The sequence below is a fragment of the Falco punctatus genome (genome assembly GCF_963210335.1).
Source record: "Falco punctatus genome assembly, chromosome: 12".
NCBI classification, from domain to species: Eukaryota; Metazoa; Chordata; class Aves; order Falconiformes; family Falconidae; genus Falco; species Falco punctatus.
The window spans coordinates 20,948,956-20,970,994 of record NC_137592.1 but is presented as its reverse complement, the minus strand read 5'-3'; the positions used below and the strand labels follow the sequence as shown (position 1 = coordinate 20,970,994).

Genomic DNA, 22,039 nt, shown 5'->3' with positions numbered 1-22,039 from the left:
TATTATGATTAAAACACCAGCTGGTGAATGAGAGCAATAAAAATATTAGAGGACTTTATCTTCTGAGTATTATGAGTTCATAGCTCACTAATAACCTTGGGACTTAAGTTGCTAATAATAATGCTTCATGTTGCTAGGAAATGGTGCTGCATGACACATGGTGAATGCTGTGTGGAGAGGATATGCCAAAGGCATGATGGCAACTTGCTAAATCTTTTTATTATTTTATTGAACACAAATACTGTTTGATGACCCACAAAGCTGGATGGGGTTTACAGTGTTTGTTAATGTAGCTTATCCCAATTAAGTGATTAGTTAATCAGCATTTTACTGCAGCATGGGTATTTTCAATATTGGTTGCTGATGATGGTACTCCAGATGTAGTAGCATGCATAAGCAGGGTTCTCCAGTGCGCTGGCTGTTGCCTGCCACTAAATTGCTATATGCCTCAGGGAACTGTACTTCCTTGTACCTTTATCTACAAAGATGAGGCTCACCAGCAAGTATTTTAGGGCAAAGCCCACTTCCTGCTCCCTGTTTATACTGCTCGGTATCTGGGACTCCCATATTCACCTGGGGCAAACACTAATTTTCACGTTTGTGGGTTTTCTTCCAGATATTTAATTGGTATTGTTATCAGAAATGCACATTTACACTGCAGTATAAAATTGCAGGTTGACTACAATGCCTCATTAAAAAAAAAACAACACCACAACCATAAATGTAGACTTTGCAGTACTACTGTGCCAGAAGATACAGCTGAATTACAGTACTCCGACATGTGAGGATAGTGATGCAGTACCTCTGACATAATGCAGTCAGAGCACCCCAAAGCGGACAGTCATGCTCACAAACCAACTTGGCCACGTTGTTCGGACCCTACAGGCTCTCACAAGTTACACTAGTTAGCACTCTAACTCCTACAGAGTATTAGTGTCTTGAAGCACTGCCATCCCTCCTCTTTGCTTTGGCCTGAGGGCTCATTTGCAGCTCTGTCCTACTCTAACAAGGAATAAAGTTTATTGCAACACAGTGAGTCAGTTATGCAATATGTGACTTAATCTACTGTCCTTCTGTCAGTCCCCTGCTGATAATGATTCAAACCTGTTTGTTGATCTCCTTCAAATTACAGAAAATTAATTTCCTGGAAACTGCTTAAAACTGATGCCTTGACAGATTAGAAAGCTGAGAGATTTGTGCTCCCAGTGTCAGGAAAAGCAGCAGAATTCAACTGCTGCTTGTGATTTGTTGGGGCTAATTTGCCAGCTGTTATCTTGCTAGAGTGTCAGTAGCTCCAGATTATCTGTGTGTTGTCCATTACCTGACTGAAATATTAAGGGGACCTAGGAGAAGTGTTACCTTGAAGGGAAAGGAGCAAGTGTGAGAGACAAAGCATGACTGCCATGGAAGAGCAGGCACCGGCAGTTCTGCTGCACACAGAGCAGCTGGTCTCCAGTCTTACCTGCATCCTTCCAACTGCCCTATGAAGGTGGCATGCCCTTTCAGTTTGGGCTGGAAATATCCCCTCCTAAGTGGTTAGTTAATATATTTACTCAAGCATGTCTCACAGATTTGGTTTTGACACAGGAAGAACCCTGGGAAAACAAAACACCGGGCACGGTGAGATGGTAAGGCAGATAGGCACCATCCCTACAACTGCGTGTTGAAACAAATCAGTTCTTATGGTTTGAAGATCAAAACCTTGCTGTTCACAAGTCTCTGTCTCCCACAGATGGCTCGAACTTTTGTGTTCTGCCTGTTCACAACAGGTACTCGGCTTATTTCCTCTTCCCGCCCACGCCATGTTTTACAAACGAGATAAATTCCCAAGGTTGGTCTGGGGCAAAGCCATTGTTGCTGCCACCATGCTGCCACCATGCTGCCACCATGCTGCCACCATGCTGCCACCATGCTGCCACCATGCTGCCACCATGCTGCCACCCTGGCCAGTGTTGAACACTTACCACATCCTCTGCAAAGCCAAACTTCCCGTGTTCAGCAGTTTAATGGGGGCCATAGTCCTTCGCTGGGATAAACAACTAAGAATCAGCTAAAGGCATTGATAGGGCTCATAGTATAACAAAATATTGCAGGCTTTCCACAAAGCCTCTATTTCAACAATGAAAATGTTTGAATGGAAGAAAGCCGAGGAAACTATCTTGCCAGCCATTCATGTTTCCCTTTCATAGAGCCCTATATAAAACAGACTTTCATTTCTGTTCATTCTTAATGCCTCATGTCCCCTTTGGGTGCTCAGGAATATTTTCCTGAAGCCATGTGTTCCTTTCAAAGTGGTGGTCAGTCTTGGCATAACCTTATGTTGCATTAATATCGGGTATTTATCGAATTCAAATGAAAATATTTCAAAGAGATGATTATCTTCAGTTTTCCATATTTTTGGAATGGAAAATGACAGGTCATTAACAAGGAAAAGAAACATATTTACATGAAACACTGCAACGTCAAAATTCAATAGCTGGGGTAAACCAAACTTCTGTTAAAAAAAAAGGTAAAAAAATTTATTTTCAAATCATGTTAGTTAGAAGAAGCAGTATAGGCGCTTTAATTAATAACTGATTCTTAAGCACCAGACAGAAAACACTGCTTTATGTTGTAGTATTAAACCCTTGAGTGTTCTGCATCATCAAAGTTCCGCTAAATAGCAGAAATCACATAATTTTCAAGTGTTCTTCCACAGACCTCTTCAAGATGAAGTCTATGGTCTCAGCATATGTTTATCTGAGAAGCACTTGTAAACAAATAACCCTCATCACCGAGATGTCTGAATACCCTTGCTGCCTTCTGAGAGAAATAAGCTTCTGCTCATGCCGAGCTCTCGATGGTCTGTAATGGAAGGTCTGCCTCCTGGCACCTGCTCCCAGACCACTGTCTCCATTGAAAATGTAATTATTTGTGTTAGCCCTAACAGAGCCGTAAGAAGTAAACCTATGATGACTTTGCATAATAGTTTGGAAGTTTAGGGAAACGTGGGGAAATTCAGTATCATAATCTGTATAGCTCCTGTTCTTTGGATGCCACTTTCAGTTTTGCCTTTATGAAGCAGAATCTGGGTTTCAGCTCATGTACACTAGCCTAGTATTATTAAAATCCATAATAGTTCACTGTAAAACCTCACTCATTTTTTTTCTCCATACTTCCTTCCAATCTTTGTTATGCTAAATTAGCCCCATCATTGGTCTCTGCCCTTATTCCCTATTTTTATCTGCTTTGTATGGTCTATTCTAGTGTGTGTGCTCTGGTGGTGCAGCCCTGTGAAGGGTAAAGCACTTGTTAGAACACCATCAAGCCATTTACACTGAAGCCAGATTAATTTTATTCTGTTTTCTTAAAAACCTTCTATTGAGGGACTTAGCTTCTGTGGAAGCTAAATGATAGTCAAGCTTGGGTTAAATTCAGTGAATAGTTTCATCTGCACAAGGAGGAAAAAACACTAGGAAACAGTGAATGTGTTTCTGTGTGATGGCTCCGTTCCAGAAATTCTAGTGTTCTCTGAGTTCTTTTTTTTTTTCTTTTTTTTTTTTTTTTTTTGTCACTTAAAGCTTCAGAAATAGTATATACTTTATTTTAAAGTTAACTTCTGAAGGTTAGATTACCAGAGATCAGTATGCTTTTGTTTCAGATTGAATGGACTGCTTCAAGATCAACTTGAAATAGAAATGCCCCAGATTTTTTCTTACCCCCAGCTGTCCGTTGAATTAAAATGTCATTAGCCTAAGTTTACTTTGAACTGATATAACAATTGCAGCAGATAAAGTGAGAACCAGTCATTTCCCACCCCCACCCCAATTCCTATTGTGTAAGCCATGAAATAAATTTCAAGCCTTTTATTACCATATTGAAATGAATATCCTGCACATTCTAGTTCATTCCGAAAAAAATGCTGTTAATGAAGGATTGAGTAAATCCTATTTGATTTGCAACCAGAATGATACAAATAGCTAGAAACAGAGGTCTGCTTTGCATTTGTATATTATAAAAACGGAACTGTTGCAATTAATACTACAGCTTGTCCCGAATTCTACAAAATAATAATAAAAAATTACAGTGAAAAGTTGATGCTCCATGGCCATTCAGGCTGCTGGATCTGATGGTCTCTTCTGGCTCACAGAACCCAACTGCTCACCACAAACACAACTGTGAAATTGCTTATAATTGTTAGTATCATTGCTATTCAGAAATGCTGATGCATCTTATTACAGACAAGTGATTTTTAGGAGATAAAGGTGATTTCAGAGTAAACTTAGGACAGTTAGTACATTTCAGATTAATTCCAGTGTGTCCGATAATATATTGTTCTTTGTTGCAAAAATTATAGCAAACATGCTGTTGCTTTTATATCAGATTCTGCAATACTTATTCATATCTCACTTAGGTGAAAGTCCAGCCAAATTTCACATGGACTGTAACGTTTGCCTTGAGTGACACAGCTGAGTGTCTTGTAACGAGTGCTATCAGTAAATCAAAAGGCCTTTGATCAAAATAAAAAAATCATAAATTGTATTATATACAAAATATAATGCAAAGCTTCAAGGAGATTTGTATCTGTAGAAATACGTTATGAAGCAACTCTAAGGAAATTTCAGTCTTAATTGTACAAGACTAGTTCTTGCTCCTTCTGCATGCTTAAACAATGATAGATTTTTCATACTGCTCTTGCACTCTTTATTTTTCCTCCAACACAGATAATCAAATCTGAAAAATAAAAGAAATTATAACAGCCAGGATTAGCCATAGCATGTTTGTCATTGCAGGGGGAGACATATCAGCATCCATTATAAATTATTTAGTACTCAGTGAAAAGTCTTGTAACTTTATATATTCTTAAATATTTTTTTTTAAAAAAAGATATCTTTGGTGGCTGCTGTAATAGTGTTTGGTAAATGGTGGACTGTGAGTTTGCCGTATGCAAACAGCACTTTTACTAAATGCTCTGGTCTCAACACAGAAGCCAAGGGGGAGATCTAAAACCCAGCCATGTCACACATCTTGCAGCCTCCAGGTTATATTGTCTCTGCAGACGGGGCAATCGGAACTGTGTGTGATTTACCAGGCAGGTATGACAGCACAGGTTTATGTGGGATATCTTGGGTGACAAAAGGACTATTCAGTGTAATTGCTTTATAGTTTGATCTATACTCTGTATCCCATTAACCTTCCAGTGCCAAAGAGCATCAAACTGGGTCACATACACTGTCACAAATTCAATTAGCACTGCCATTAACATCAGCATGAGTCCTGTGTGTGGATCTGCAGAGATGTGGCCTGTTAGAAACTGTTCCATAAGAAAGAAATTGCTCTGTGCTACTGGATCTTTCTGATCAAGAAAGGAATCTTGAGAGGGGAAAAATCTTTAGGGATTTCCTGTTGTAATCTGTAAAAATGGACAGAAACTTTGCCAGACCATTTGGGTTTGGGGTTTTTGCTTTGGGTTGGATTGGGTTTTTTTTGGTTTTGCTTTGCTTTGTTTTTTCCTAATGATCTTCGCCCTAACCTTCAATGTTTGTGCAATAGATCATTGTCACAGAAATATAAAGGACTTTCTTCTTTCCCATGTACCATTTTCACTTTGGCCTGATTTTGCCAATAGGAATTGAACATAGGGAGGTGACCTGTGCAAACCTGAACCAGCCTAAGTTCTGCTGATAAGATGGTGAAGAGCATGGAAACACAACCCCAAAATGAGCTTTGCCACAAACAAGACTTGTTCTGATTCAGCCCCAGGAGAGAGTATCCATCTGATATATGTCAGCTTGGCCGGGCTCTTCTAGTTCTAGCCTAACACTGCATACTAGCAAAGCTGACTCTAAGAATGATAGCATATAGGATCCTTGCAAATTTTCACAGAAAAATGCATGAATAGAAAAACAGTTGTTAGAAATCTTTCATAAGCTGTGGAGTTGGAGACCATCGTGTCTCCAGCATTCACAGCTCTAGGACAGCGGTCATGCACCTCCTCAAAGTGTAAAGCAATTATTTAATGAGAAAAAGGGATAGTAGTGCATTTTTGTCTAATGTATATTAAAATTCAAAGGCAGATAGTGCAGTAATAGTTAAACTCTTAAGTTGTCTACAGTGGATTTCAACAGGTTAGATAAAACCAGATTCTTTCCTTAAACTTTGCCTTGCAAAGACAGGTTTTGCTGGGTCTTGCATAGTTTAATTTCTTTCAGACAGTGGTGCAAACCAGGCAAAATGTTTGTTACAGGTTCTAAATTCTGTCTGCTTGTTTATTGCTGCTCCTGGAAATATATTTTTCCTGAAGTGCAACTGAAAAACAGCATTAAACCTGCAAGCCTCATGCATGCATATCTGCATGTTAGTCCTGAGAAATAAATTACATAATTGCTCTTTCATGCACTGAGTTCAGCAGATTTCAGGCTCAGTTATTAGGAGCACAACCGTTCATACAAGATATACTATATAGCTCTGTCCAGCAAATATTTACTAGAAATATCTACTAAAAGCAATGGAAATTAAAAGACCAGTTTGGGCTTGATCTAGCATTTGAAGGTTCTTATGCAGCCAGTTAAAATTTGATCAGTGATCCTGATGAAATGTGTGTATCACATGGTCACTTGAGTTTACAATGTATAAAATCTAAAGGGCATATACACAGAGCAAGCTGTCACCTAGCTGCTGCAAGCTGCTGTAAGCTGCTGTATTCTGAAAACATAGAACCCAAAATTTATAGCTGAATTAGTGTACATGTGTCTGTATCTCTCTGGGATAACCATCTGACACGTGGTCACAAGTGGTGTTCCTAGCCAACCTGCTGGCGTTCAGTGCTGCTCTTTACATGTGATCTCTTCCTCAGTCTTGGTGGCTTTGTTTCTAGAGACAGCAAGTATCCCTTGCCCTTTTCCCTCCTGCTTGTCCCTAAGTGGCAGCCGTGGCAGCTGCGCCTGCCATTGACCATGAAGATCTCATGAAGAACTTCCCTTCCTTAGGCCAGCCAGGCACTACAGTTTCAGAGAGAGCTGCAGAGTCTAGCTGTTTGGTTGCATGTTGCATCCACAAAGGAATGGGTGTCATGGAAACAAGTTGGTTACCCTATGGCCACCCAATCTCCCTTGTTCCAGAAGCAAGACAAATCGTCGCGTGAATAGGTGCGTGATTGCTTGTTGCTTCCCACTCCCAGAAAAAGCATCAGGAAAAGCACAGGCACTGACATCTGCTCCTGGGAAGGAGGGGCAGCAAACCAGGGAGAAGAGATGACTCTAGTTAATACTGATATTGACAGATTTTTCTATTTTTACTCGGTTCAGTTTATCCCATACAATTTAATAAAGAGCATGGGATTTGAGCCTGTAATCCAGAAAATCCATATTACATAGGTTTTTTCTTGCAACCCGTTGAGCAGTGAAAGTAAAAAATATGCCACACACAGATGAGAAATTTCTTGAAGGGCATGTACCTCTCTGAGTTATTCAAACATTTTAATATCGTGACACTTGGATATTATGGTTACATTTTCTACATGTTGCAGTACAGAGGGATCAAACACTGCTGCTCTGCAGGCAGAGCTGATGGGCATATTCCGTCAGGCCTTGCACAGCTGGGAGCACACCTAAACAAAAGTTCAGACCTTTTGTCTAGCAAGCCGTTCTTCAGTGGCCATGGAAAGCTGTTACCGAGCTTTAGAAAGGCCTCCACGTGATCTTCTGGGAAACCAGCAAGTCTCTGAGAATGCCAGAGATCATTCTTCCAGCCTGTTTTTAAAGTATGCTTTTCTGAAAAACAGTATAAGAAGGGCACAGTGCTACCAGCTCTTTGGTTTCTCCACATCTTGGTGAGCCTATGTGGACTCTAGCCTGCTTTATTGCAGTGTAAGGTTTTGCTGCTGCTGAAGTCTTGACTCCTGTTAATTCTGCAGGGTCATGCTGTGGAGTGTGTGTTTTGTTTTGCGTATGAGCAGAGCTGCTTAGCCAGTTCCAATTAGAAGACTAATATATTTTCCTTAGGCTTATACAAGAATAAACTTTAACAAGTAGTACTCCTTGTTTATGCCAGAAAAGCTGAATTTCATTAGTTTTGCTCTCTTGGCTATGAGTCCAGATCAAGCTGGTGGAATTGACACTTCCAACCTCTCCACTTTTCCAGACGTGTTCTCCTTGCCTTCTTCCGAAGTGCTGTTACAGTTTTAGTTTAAGAGAAGATGCAATTTGCATTTAGGCAGTGTTGTGGATTAGACAACACTGTCTCCTCTTGAGAGTAGGTAAGTGACTAAAGATTACACAGATGATCTTCCTTACATGTAACAAGAACTATGGAAAATGTTAGGGATGGCTCTGTGTGGTTGGCAGAATATCCATTCATGGTGGCAGGCTGTACTGAACTCTGCCAACGGATGCTGTTAGCTGTCTCAGCTCTACACCTCAAGTGAAAATTGTGGAACTGACACATATTACAATTAACGCCTAAATTTCTAATTTTGGGTGCTCAGAATTAGGGCTGTGACAAAACCAGAAAGGGGATCAAAGATGTTCGAGGCAGCACCACACCATAAACAGATAAAGCAATTAATAGCAAGATTAACACGCGTGACTGAATTGCAAGATAGAAAAAGGAGTACTATGTACATTAAAGCTAACGTGGCTTGAAGTGTAAGCATGGTGCAGGGAAAAAGTATTTCCTGTAATTCTTCGAAATACAGTCAGGTGCTTGGAAGCAGCAAGCCGTGTGATGCCCGTATGTTTGCACACCTGCAGAACAGCTTCTTCAAAGACTTGCCAGTGCAGTAAGAGGTTCACCTGTGTTCCTGGAGTGGGCCGAGCTGCTGGGTTTCCAACTTGTAGAGAAAAAAATATGCATGACAAAGGCGTTCCTTCTGATAGGAGTATTTCAGAAGTTCTCTTGAAGCACTTAGAAACAATTTCATTCCTTTTGTGGCACAGCAGATTTTAAAAAAAAAACTACTGTGGAAAAAAAGGAAATAAACTAGAAAACTTTTCATGGTCTTTAAGGATAAAAATGTGGGAGTGAGGAAGGGAGAAAAGTGATGGTGGTATGCAGCTGACATGAAGTGAGGCAAAGTACTTCCCCCTCCCGCCCACCCCCCGAGTTTTGCAGCACTGGATCACTGGGCAAAGTCATTTAGAAAAATGTTTCAGCGGGGAGTGTCATCTCTCTCTGGAGCCAGAGGATGATGAATGCCTTCTTGTAGGGCAGATACAGGCTGTCTGCAACAGACTGGGGGTGGGGGGAGACCCTTGAATTTAAATTTTTTGTATTTTGAAATAATTAATGTATAAATAAAATGGTTCCTTCTGTCTAGCGCTATACCCCAAAGCAGTCTCAGATCTGTAAGCACCAGGGGATAAGATGTGGTAGTAGCGAGATGCCATACCGACACCTATGGTGTATACCCTATTTCCTGATCCGCAGGCATGCTTGCGCTCCCTCTTGCAGCAAATACACTTCTGCTTCTTAGCAAGCTGTGCATCACTTGCACTACAGCTGACATTGATTCAAATTAATAACCTTTAATAAACGAAGATGCAATTAGTACTGAATATGAAAAATACTTAAAAGGTTGTTTTTCATGTCTGTGTGCTAAAATAAATATTGAGATTATAGGCAAGTTCCCTTTCCCCACCATCCATTTTAAAGCAGAGATCAAACTTTGGCTTCCTGTGAAATTTTTCAGAGGTTAAGGGCTGGAGACGGAACAAAGCATACTGTATCATAAAATGCAGGTACTGCACAAATTTTTTTTAGAACAGTTTAGCATGATTTTACATGTAACTTACCCAAGACACACACCTTTTTCTCTGTGTAAAAGCATTTGGATTTTTTAAAATTTAAGATCTGCAGGGGTAATGGTTTGTGACTGTAGCGGAAAAAACTGATCTGTGACTTTTCTGAAGCCTTTTGGAACACTTGAATTTGGAGGGAGGAGGGTAAAGACAGGATTCAGGGGTCCTCAAACTATGGCCCGCGGGCCGCATACGGCCCCCCAGGGTCCTCAATCCAGCCCCCGGTATTTACCTCTGCCGGGGGTTGGGGGGGAAACCAAGCAGCCGCAGATGACTGCCTGCTGCTTTATCTGCGCACCGGCCCCCTGGTTAAAAAGGTTGAGGACCCCTGGAATAAGTACTATGTACATATGTGCGCGGAAACAGCTCTTAAAACACTTTTCAGCTTTTTGATGTCTGTAAGATTAGATTCCCGTTTTCCTGGTTTCTCTGGCTTTTATTTCTTACAGTGGCTTTTAATTCGACAAGCTTTACTTTAAGGAAAGATCAATCAATTAATGTCTCAGTATTGAAGCAGTCTACTGACAATTAAAAATGTTAAGGCAAAAGCCTGTTGAGATGTTATGGTCATACTGAAATACTGTGGAGGAATCCTTTCCTTAACATACTTTTATTTTTAAAGCAGCTGAAAGACATACGTGCATACTATCAATGTCTTCCCAAGTGTGTTTATTCTACTACTCCCACATGAAAAGTAGTGAGGAGATCTTATTTAAAAACCATTACAAAGATCTAACTATTGAACTCGGGTTGCCAGAGAGATCACTTAAAAAGGAAAACCACTGTCTCTCAACAATAAGATAATACCATGGGGAATGGATGATTATCCTTGAGATAATTTTGTTCCCGAGTATCGTAAATCTCAGCTGCTTTCCTTTCCAAACCCAGTAGCTTGGGGTATGAGAGCTTATTATAATTTATTCTCTACTGTGCATTCAAGGCAAAACATTAGAGTATAAGCAAGCTATCACTGAAAAATGCATCATTTTCTCAGTTCTCGGTGTTGGTAGGTTGCATAATTTCAAAGACAAAACTGAGAGGGTTCAAAAAAAAAAAAAAAAAGAACATAACACATACAATGAAGTTGTAGTACCCAAGTCAGATTTTTACTTCTGGGGATGACAACGCAAAATACTCAAGTAGCCTTCTTGATGCTGCAATTCACTCCCATTTCTCCTTACTTAAGATCTTATTTAACATTGGGACAGGAACAGGGACTCCTTTTAAATGTAAGGGTGTTCTTGAAGGCTTAAGAATAAGATTAGGTGTCTCTATCATAAACAATCATTCAAAACACTTAAACCCTCCTGAATCCTCGTGGAAGTCTGGTATCAGAAATATTTTTAAATAGAAATTTAACAGAACATTTTTTTCTAGGATGACAGGATTTACCATGTTGTAATTTCTTTCTCAATTATTTTTGAGATAATTATAAAAGGGGCAAGATTTTGCTGCCACAGCCTAACCTCCTGGTTACAGCTTGCAAACTTTCCTGTTCTTCAGGGCACTTTGCCGTGGAAATACAGAAATGCAGTCTCCTCTTTCTCACAACTGGAGCCCTGTCCAACGGCTGCAGACGAGCAATGCCTCTTTTGGGTTTTAACCTCCAACTGAACCAGGAATGTGAATCTCAAAAGCTGAAGCAGCACCCTCATCCTGCTTCAGCTGGGTCAGCTTTTTTGAGAAGGGCAAAGTGAAAATAGTATTTCAAAACCCAAACACTGAAGGGAAAAAAACCACAAACCAACAATGAATTACCTACTATCTGGTTATTTGCAAAATTTGATGGTGTTTTCTCTTCTCTTTAGCACATGTGCTTTTAGCTGCTGACAAAGACCTGGAAAAAGCTAGACTCAGGACAACAGAAAGGCAATTCTGATATCCATAGCTCCAGCCATGACCTCTATAGCAGTACATGAACCCGATCTCCTAGATGAGTTCTCTTTAAGAAGGCTACACCTGAGTGACAAGTCTCTGTTGTCATTCTTTCCAAAAGTATGTGGAAGAGTATTCCACTGGTTAATGAGCTATATGGTAACAGTTTAGTTACTTTACCCACACCTGCCTTAGCAACAAGCAGGAAATTGTTACCCTTTATGTGAATTCTGAAGATAGTTTTCTAAAAACAAAACAAACAAAAAAAAAAAAAACCCAAACCACACCACAAAACTAGAAAAACAAAAAACTCACACAAGAGCATAGAAATTCTGAGTAGAACTCATCCTCATGAAAATCTACCAATCTGTCAAGTTTGTGTGCAAAGTAACCTTTACTAGAAGACTCATGTAGGCATTGCTTAATATATGCTATGCAGGGAAGGCAGACAACAATCTACCATGCTTCTTTCTCTTTTTTTAAAATAGGATTTAACAGCCTACAGCACAAGATTCTTAGTGTCATAGAAGCACGGGATACTGAGGATATATTTTATCAGTAGAGGCAACACAGCTGTCAGTTCCTACAGAACTCAATTATTGTTCTTTATTTACACGGAAGGTGGTCTCTGTAGTTCTGGGAGAGACAGGTCTTTATAGCGGCAAATGAATCCATGCTTATCCAGAGCCTAGGTGACCAAGAGCGAATACTCAATGTTCATAGACAGAGGATCATCTATCAAATTAAAGGATGCTTTTTGTGAAAACTTGTGTGAAGCTTGCTGTTCAAGGCTATGGTATCACAAGGGAAGGAGAATAAAGGGGTTTATTGGCTTCTCTCTCACTCACACAGCAAAGGAAATGTGTGTGTTTACACAAGTAGGTGAGTGCATACACTGAAAATAGTATGCAGCTGAATTATGACAGTGATCTGTTTCACCAAAAATTATATTTAAACACCCAATGAGTTCTGAGAGAGGCTTTTAAGAGGATTACCATCTCAAAAAGATTACAGTAAGCTGAATCAGTCGCCTAGTTTAAGATCTGTAAGTTTAACTTAAACAGAAGTGTACCAATATGTTTATTTCACTACCAGGCCAGCTAAAGTGATCTGAAACTTTCAAGACTTGCCTGTTTTATCACTCATGTAGTTATCTTTATTGCACAGTAAGATAGTTTGACAAATAAAAGTCCAAACACTGGTAAAACTGACACCCCGATACTGGTGCACTCTGCTGCACACAGTGATGTTAACACTATGGAATAAATCCACCTTAAATGCTCCAAGGAGAAAAGCCCTTTGTCCTACCACCAGAGGTACAAATATTCGAGAATATTACCAGCATTTAGAAAAGTTCCACTGCCACATGCTTATGTAAAATGAACTGTGTATGACAGAAACAGGTTTCCAGTATGTTATAATGATTAAACTATTTGCTTTTATTGTTTGGAAAACCAGCAGCATCCTCCCACTAAGGAATGTGGAGCATAGCCCACAAAGTGCTGTCCTCTCTCTAACATTGTGTAAGCTGGGGGAGGGAAGGAAGGAAAAGCTCTAACTTTCTCCAACTGTTCATATGCTCCTGCAAGACAACAGAGGCAAAGCTACAACCATATGTTAAAATGATGTCTTTAAGTCTGTTTATATTGATTTCTAGAATGCATAAGGCAACCAATTTAAAAACATTTTCTCCAAGAAATTTGATCTGAATAATGAACCCTGTATAATCACAGAATTAAAGCAAGTGCAAAGAGATATATGCAGGAGGTCCTCCAGAGAAGACACGAGTCCCATGAGTTGGTTCATTCATTTTTGGTTTCTTGGTTGTGAGGCCATGTACAGTGCTACTAGACAGTAGATAGTCCCGCCTATTGTTAGAGCCATAGTGGTCCGATAAAGCAGCTTATCTGGAACTCCTCGTTTCAGGTGTACTGGCAGTCCATCTGCTTTCTGTGGGAAAAGTTTAAAAAGAAAACAAAAAAAAAAAGAAATGAACAGGCATACCAAGATCATAAGGAACAAGCTACCTCAGGTAAATTAAGGGACTTCCATGACAAACAGGCTATCTACAATCGAGTGTATTACGTTTTTCATTTAGCAAGACAAATGCAAAAGCAAGTTAATTTTATTAGCCAAAGCTGTTAAGTGCAGACAGAAAGAATGTATCTTAAAATATTTCTAAAGAGGACCTGGATGGGAAGTGTCACTAACAAAAGAACGTGAAAAGATATGTATAAAAAATTATTCACCAAGTCAGACTGACATATTCCAAATGAAAGTGGCATGTAAGAGAGAAAAGGGAACATTATATAAAGTACATTCTTGATGTTTTTTTTTTAACAATGCTTAACTGATTTGCTTTACAAAAAGTCCTAGTATGCTTAGAAATCATATAGCTAACAAACTGGCTTTGAAAACTTTACTGTGCTCTTATGCTGCATAATAAGCAGCTTTAGCAATATTCAGTTATTATACACAAACCAGTAATGATCTGCTTTGCTCCTCCAGATCTGCTTCAAGGCATACACTTAGATTCCCAGACAGAAAGTGTGCCAATAGCCAAATAATAAAATAAGCATCTTCTGAAGCCTGTAAACAGACAATGTTACTAGACTTTCCACTTTCTGTATTCATCTCCTATACAAGACACATATACCTTCTAGTACAGTACAAGTATACAGGTTATACTGTACTTGATGCTTTCTTAACTAGACTTTGTGAAATTTTGGTATTGCAGAATGACAAAGGTAGTCAGCCACATTAAAATAAGGAAAGATATGTCCCGCTGTGCAGTTTTCTTTAAGTTACTCTCAAAGTTGTCATTACCTGAAAAAGTTTCTGTAGGTCTGGCACCTTGTTTTTACCCAAGAAAGAATCAGTTGCTGGTAAATCTGAAGCAAGTTTAGTTGTCCCAAAAATCAGAGCTGGGGATTCAGTGGAAACTATTGGTTTGAGTCCCTGCACAAATAAAGATTAAAATATCAAGGTATATAACACTTGCAAATGTACCAATTGTCGTGTTAGGCAGGCACACTGCCAGTCATTACAAGGATACGTTACAAAGTATTTATCTGGTATGAAGACCTGTGACGATGAGCTAAAGACACATTGCTGGCCCACTCATTTCTCAGTTATAACTTCGGGTCAGGGCTTAGGAAGGAAAAGAGAAGCTTCCTTTCTGATTTCTTCATGACATAAATTCATAGCTATTATAAGTTTCCTATGCTGGTACTTGGTCCAAATTGCTGTTTGTTTTTTCACACACAGTCAGACTACCCAGGACTTTATTTGAGCAGTAGGATTAGAAGTAGGGAATCACTGATGCTTGGGTCAGTGAGGAGACTTCAATGAACTCTTCCTTCTGAATGTTGCAAGCTGTAGCCATAAATAACTGGGCCTTACGTAATTTGGGTGTATAGTTTGAGGATGAAAAAACCATAAAAGGTTAAGACCAGTTGTTTCATACAAAAATAGTAACTGGTACTCAAGAACACTCCAGAACCCCTGATGTGGTGGATATTTTATGCAGGTGTAACTACACCCTATAATTCACATGCTGCTGCAACTTTCCACACCTCAATGTACCTACTCCCCATGAGCAGCCTAACAATTTCCTTTCAATTCAGACAGCTGTACTCTACATTTGCCATGACTAAAACCTACATAATCCAGTTCTATGGATAAGATTAAGTGCACAAAGTCACAGCCACCATGAAGAGGCCTCCTTGACTTTATTGTTATAGTTAGATTTAACAGTTATTCCCGGACACATGGCAGTAATGTCTTATATTATGGCTCCTGAAACAGCTGTATGTATTTTCCTAAGAGAAAATAAAAAGCATTGTACAAGTAGGTTAATGCAACAGGTTTTCATTACAAACAGAAGCAGGAATTGCTCTCCATAGGTCAAGTTAAGGCTGCACTGAAATTCTAGTTTCCGTTCAAAGGACTAGTTGATGCATTTTGTACTTAAGAGAACTGCCTGAACTGGAAGCAGACTGGTGCTGTTAGTCTCTTATGCCTGCCACAGACCAGACATGTTTTTTTCCATATGTAAATTCTCTAAATTTTCTGCTACAATAGGCACCTTCAACAGAAAGACCAGATTTCTCAACATCCCCAAACAGCCTATGGAATGGACATCAGAGCTCCATCCTGAAGACGTGGGTCCAGCTTCCCACGTTTCTGGTGCCTGAATGAATGTTAGAATCCTTTTGTAACCTTACTGGTTATATTTTAAAAGACAACAGCCAAAACTGGATTCTCTGACACATTCAGCAACTAGTGCCTTCCTCTGAACAGGCTTGCACAGAAGGTAGGTACTGAATTATTTAAGATTAAGCAGTTCTGGTCACACCAGTAAGAAGGAAGCATCTAAGAAACCATTATTAGTCAGAGGAAGTCACTGGCTATATATTCGAGGCAAAGTACCAACTACGTCAAAATACTTGAAGAAAGCAATTTTGGACCAGTACTTTTGTCTATAAGAACTTTATTAGATTTGTTAAGAACTTTATTAGATTTGTCTTTAAAAGGTTGGTGATTTGATAGAAAGAACTACAGAACAGATGTTTATACCAAATGTGCAGGTGACTTTTTCTCCAAAATGTTTCTTGCCTTCTTGATTGTTAGTATCACAACAATGTGCATCTTTCATCTTCCTTTAAGACTGCACTTCTGAATCTCACTTTTGCCTTCCTGAGGGCTCAATTTTTTGAGGAGCACTCTTTGAGATCACTTCAACATTTACTAGATAACTGCAATTCCTGCTTGTGATCATGTCGACTTTATTTCATGAGCTATCTGTAGTGTACAAAAACTTCAAATACTGAGAACTGGAGTAAGCTGCAACCTACTTCAAACAGTTCCGTGACAAAGGTTCTTCTGTCATCATTCCTAAAATCACAAATAGGGGGCTCAAAAAGTGGTCAGCAACCCCTACCATTTGTTATTAATATATATTATATATAATATATTTGATACTGGATGCAAGACACACCTGTGGATTACTACTAGAATAGTGAAATCCATCTAAGTTATCGCATACTTTTTCAGGCTTTAGAAACATTCCTATTCAGGTAGTTGTAAGATCCCCTTCTGTTGGAGCAATAGGAGATTCAGACCTGTCTCAAGTGACTAACTTCATCATGAAATCAAATGGAACAATTCCAGAAAACTCATATAATCATCAGTGTGCTGCTGTAAATTACTTCCAAAGCAGCGTGGTGCCAATTAATATCACATTGCAATTTAAATAAAAATCATTGATATGGTTCATTGGCTTCAGGAAAGAGTACAGAAAAACACATGCTGCAGAAGAGAGAAAGTTCAGTTTGACCAACACAGACACTGCATTAAACAGGGTTCCCCACACCAACACAAAATTCCACTTGAATTCCACCTACGAATTGTGAATCCTGTGGTCAGCTAGGTAAACTAGGGAAAAGTTCATACAGTTGTCTTCATGTGACAGCATTTGAAACTGGTACCACTGTTTGTACTTCAAAGATAAGCCAACTCTCCGAATTAAATAGCTTTTATTGTATTTGTGATGGTTACTGCAGTCATTATCCTCTTAAATAATTAGTAGTCTTTAATCTATTTGACTCCTTACCTGCACTAGCTGAGAAAGCTCCCATTTATTCAAACAGGCTAAATTGTTCATTCTACTTTACATAACTTTGTTAAATGCAAAATTAAGTCTTCTAAGAATGCTAAGACTGAGATAGAAAGAACAATACAGGTTTCAAACAAAGAGGTGTTTTTTGTTAGTATAAACTGTTAGTTGTGTTACTGTCAGCAAAAGAATTTCTGAAATACATTTTGACTGGTATTTTGCAAGCCCACAGTAAGCTTAAACCTGCATCAGAACAATACTCCATTGGGAAGCATCAGAATGTAACAGTACAGAATAGAGTGAACTATATAATATACCGTATATTTGACCAAGCAGAGTTTGCATTGCAGTACGTCTTCATTTTTCCAGAAACATCAAAATGAATAGAAGAATAAAAAGCAAACCATTTTACATGCAGAGCTATGGTTTTCTTAAATACAGCAATTAAATCAGTAAGAAAACATTTACTTAATTTTGGACTTAACATCTACTTACCATGTGATTTCCTTCATATTTTAATCTCTATTTATTGCAAACAATTTTAGCAGTCTGATGTGTCTGAATGTGTCACCTGGGACTAGCGTCAAACCAAAACAATTCTACCAAAAAGCCGGCCTAAGATTGTAAAAAGGGATGAAAGGGAACTTTTTAAAATGCAGCTATTCTGTTGCATAGCAGATTTGTGTGCCACAGTTGAGGACTGAGCCATGTGAATGGTGAGCCAGAAATGAAAGATAGAGTTTCTTTCATCAGTACAAAAAATATCACATTTATAAAGTGAGACAGTATTCTTAAGGCTTTATGTGAAATGCTCCTGCTTGGATACAACCTCATCTTCTCAATTATATTCTCTCAAACATTGGGATTTAATGTTTCAGTGATGACATTGAAATAAAATACAATGCCCAATGATGACCTAAGAAGAAATCACTACAATATTCTAGAAGAAAACTATTTCTATTCTTCGACATTCTTTCCTGCTTTGCAGAGCACAGAAGTGAGATCTATCTAGACTTTTTTTTATACGTGAAGCTAGCTTTGCACAGACCCTTTATGAACCAATTTAGATATAGTACAGCATTTTAATCTAGATGTCAATAATTCAGAATTTATCGTGTCTTTCTGATATAGTGCAATATTCATAAATACCTAACGTTAACAGAACAGAATGTGGGCTAACAGAGAATTCTGCCACTTTAATCCCTAAAAAATAAAGATGTACTTAAAATGGGATGGCTGGTATAATGTAATGGAGCTTACTGAACCAAAAGGTAAGCAATATTCCACAACGTGGGCTCCAGAGGTCAAGAGTGTTGTCTTCAGGACCTTACTCCAGGTGGTTATCGGAGCTTACTGTATTTCTGTGTTAGGGCTTTTCTCTTCGGATCCTAAAAAGTGTGCATTATTTGCAGCAAAATAGTCATAATGACTTAGAGACTAATACAGTGTTCTAAGCCATACTCTTCCAGAAAGGAGGTACTTTACTGCTTGAGCTTAAAGTACCCCCACCCCCAACGGTAACCCTAGCCTTTGCTTTCCTCTACACAACTGAAGCATCAATTAATCTTTATTATTTGAATACAACTTTGTGCAGAAGAGGTAAGAAGTGTCCCAAACACTGCAAGAGTATTTTCTAGCACAAATGCCTGTTGGATGTACTTTTCATGAACAGACATGCTTTTAGACTGGAATACATTATTTCTCTCTCTTCCATGTATCCCTACCCCTCCTGTAACTATCCAGGAAGCCCTCCAAAACGTGATGGAGAAAGAGGAAGATAAAAGTCTTCTTGGGACAGAAATTGCTATAACGGAAAGTCACTGGTACCTCAATGTTTACTTAAGTTCATAGGGTAATTCAGGATCGAAGGGCCCTCTAAGTGCTTTTTAGTCCAGACTGAGGTGAGACCAGGTTGTTATGGGGTTTGTGTGGTCTAGCTTTGAAAGCCTCTAAGGATCGAGGCTGCACAATCTCTCTGGGTACCCGTTCCACTGCCTGACCTCACCATGAAAATGTCTTTCCATACATCCAATTTGAACCTCGCTTGTTGCAGCTTTTGCCTGATATCTTCTGCCCTCCCACCATGCCCCACTGTGCAGAGCCTCGCTACATCATCTTGATAACCTCCCTGTAGGTGCTGGCTGGCTGGTCTTTGGTCTCCACCTGCCCCCCTCTCCCTCTCTTCTCGAGGTAGAACAAGCCCCATTTCCTAATGCTCTCCTCACAGGGCAAGTGCTCCAGCCCCTCTAAACATCTTGGTGACCTCAGCTGCACTTACTCCAGTTTTGATCAAGAACATTCCCATACTGGGGGGGGCTTCACAATTGGATGCAGTACCTAGATGTGATCTAATGAGTGCTGAGTAGAGGGAGAGAGTCACTTTCTTTAATCTACTGGCTATGCATATAGTAATACAGCCCAGGATGCTGTTTGGCCACCTTTATGGGAAGGTCATGCTACTGGCTTACATCCAGCTTGCTGTCCGCCAGTACCTCCAGGGTCTCTACCACAGAGTTTTTCAGCTTGTATCCCTGCCAGGGGCTCTTCCTTCCCACGTGCACAACTGCCTTTTTGTCCTCATGGACATTTGTAGTGTTCCTGTCAGCCCATTCCTCAACTCTAGACAGGTCCTTGTGAATGGCAACTCTACTTCAATCATTTTTGGAGCCACTGTCTGATGTCTTCTGTGAACTTTACAAGAGTGCACTCTGTTGCCTGCTCCAGGTAATTGACAAAGTCCTGCAGTATTCCACTTCCTATAAACATCCTGGCAGAATATGTCCCATTAACCACTATGCTATGCCTGATCATCCAGTTCTCTCAACTCTTCTGTCTATCCATCTAAACTATAACATCTTAACTTAAAAAAAAATAATATTTTTTTTTGGCTTTGTAGTTGTTCTGGACCCCTTGAAACAATTTGAGATTTTACAGAAGCCCAATACAGTGTTCTTGCTTGCGAAAGTAAAACTTGTGTAGTCAAGGATATCCAGGAAAGCAGAACTGTAAAGTATGCTGCTAACAAATCAGGCTAAGAAAGAGTGACATAGAATTGTTTGTGTACCACAACAACACACGTTAGTCTACAAGAATGTGGTTTCTTTCAGTTACCTTTTATTGGATTAGTCATAAAAAACCAAACCATAATCTGGATTTCACTTCTGTGTGTACACATGTATTTTCTTAAAGTGTCAAGTTACATCAGATATGTTTGCTCTTTGGAAGGCTGACTTTTAAAAACCAATTCCTTCAATTGTTAACCTCCAGATTGTTTTGGGGTCTTTTTATTACTAAACTGTAATAACTTCAGTTTTACAAAGTTTACCCAAAAACTTGAACACAGTACAGCAACCATGCTGCATTTGTGCCACGACAAAATTGCATTACAAATCTTCCTAGTATTACTTAGGAATCTATGTTGAAATACATAGAAGCAAACAAGTTTTGTGTTTTCTTTTCACCAATATGCAGCTCTTCAGTGTCTTGAAATGGCTGATGTAATCAGGATCCATTCCCCTCTCCTTCAGCTCCCCTCTATTGCTACAGAATTAACTATGTACTTTAACTACAGCATGGTAAGTATAAGCCTATTTAATGCAAGCGTTAATCGTGCATACACTTAGTATGTCAGCATTGCACTGAAGAAAGACTGTTCTGCATTTACACTTCCATAGATGCGTGTCCTCTCTAATATGGGGTTTAACGCTTTCAACAATTACGTTTTTTGCATGTACAGAGAAGAAAGGGGGACTAGCTGCAGAGCTGTCCGCATTTGCCAGCTACGGTTTTAAACCCCCACCAGCCACCGTTTCTAGCTGCAGGGCAGTCCCGCACGACGGAAGCGTCCTAGCTCCCTGCCCCAACACCCCGTCCCTCCCCAGGCTGCCTCAAGAGGCACAACGAGGCGTCCCGTCCTGCCCAAGGTCACACGACCGGCCGGGACGCACCGTGGCTGCGCGGGGGGGGGCGGGGCGCGGCAGACCCCTCCCCGGCGAAACAAACGCCGCCAGCCGCCGGAGCCCCCCCGGCGGCGGCCTGTGCCGGGGCGAGCCGGCCCCAGCGGCCTCCGCCCGGCAGCCTGCGCTCGCCCGGCCCGCCAAGCCCAGCTGCCCGCGGCCGAGGCTCCCCGAGGGGCGGCGGGCCCGGCTCACGCGGCGGCTCCGGGGGCTGAGTGGCGCAGCGCGGGGAAGGGGACGGCGAAGGTCACGGCCGCGCCGGGCGGCGGCCCCGTTACCTGGGGGTTGTAGGCGGCGGACGCTGCTGCCCCGACCAGCCGCTGCGTGAAGCCGTTGAACTTGTAATACATGGTGGGGGGCCACCGGCGCGCGCGCTCCCCACGGCCCACCGGCTGCGACGCCTGGCGCGGAAGGACCCCAACCGCCCCGCTGCGACGCCTTGACGTGCGAGGGCCCGCCGGCTCGGGCAGCCCAGGCGCGAACGCCTGCGAGCGGGGAGCGGGGTAAAACAAATACCCGCCGAAACGGAGGAGTCGTTGCTAGAGCAGCGGGAGCGCCCCTCTCCCTCCAGCGCCCGCCGCTCTCGCGGCCAGGCTGGCGGCTGTTTTCAGTCAGGCGACGCGCTGGGCGCCCGGCGGGCCGGGCCGCAGTGCGCGTGCGCGCCCTTGCCCGCCGAAGGGCAACGGTAGCGGCACGCGGGCTGGCGGCAGGGGGCGGGGCGGGATTGCCCTCAGCCAATCAGCGCTCCGAGGCGCAGGGCGGGGCGGTGTGGGGCGGCGGGGGCCGCCGGGCGCGGTGGAGGGCGGTGACGCGCG

At 41.0% G+C, this 22,039-nt stretch overlaps 1 protein-coding gene across 2 annotated transcripts; it reads right to left on the bottom strand.

Annotated features, from left to right (window-relative positions):
• Window positions 1-12,784: 12,784 nt before the first annotated feature.
• On the bottom strand, window positions 12,785-21,735 carry COX7A2L (cytochrome c oxidase subunit 7A2 like). 2 transcript variants are annotated; one of them, XM_080408570.1, is made up of 3 exons: window positions 21,503-21,735; window positions 14,478-14,609; window positions 12,785-13,601 (listed from the first exon to the last, which is right to left on the bottom strand). In XM_080408570.1, the coding sequence occupies exons 1-3, from the start codon at window positions 21,572-21,574 to the stop codon at window positions 13,458-13,460; spliced, it is 348 nt and encodes a 115-aa protein (XP_080264696.1). In that variant the 5' UTR covers window positions 21,575-21,735; the 3' UTR covers window positions 12,785-13,457. The 2 variants fall into 2 exon arrangements, with proteins under 2 accessions (XP_080264696.1, XP_080264697.1); XM_080408571.1 differs by lacking the exon at window positions 14,478-14,609.
• Between the last annotated feature and the right edge of the window lie 304 nt (window positions 21,736-22,039).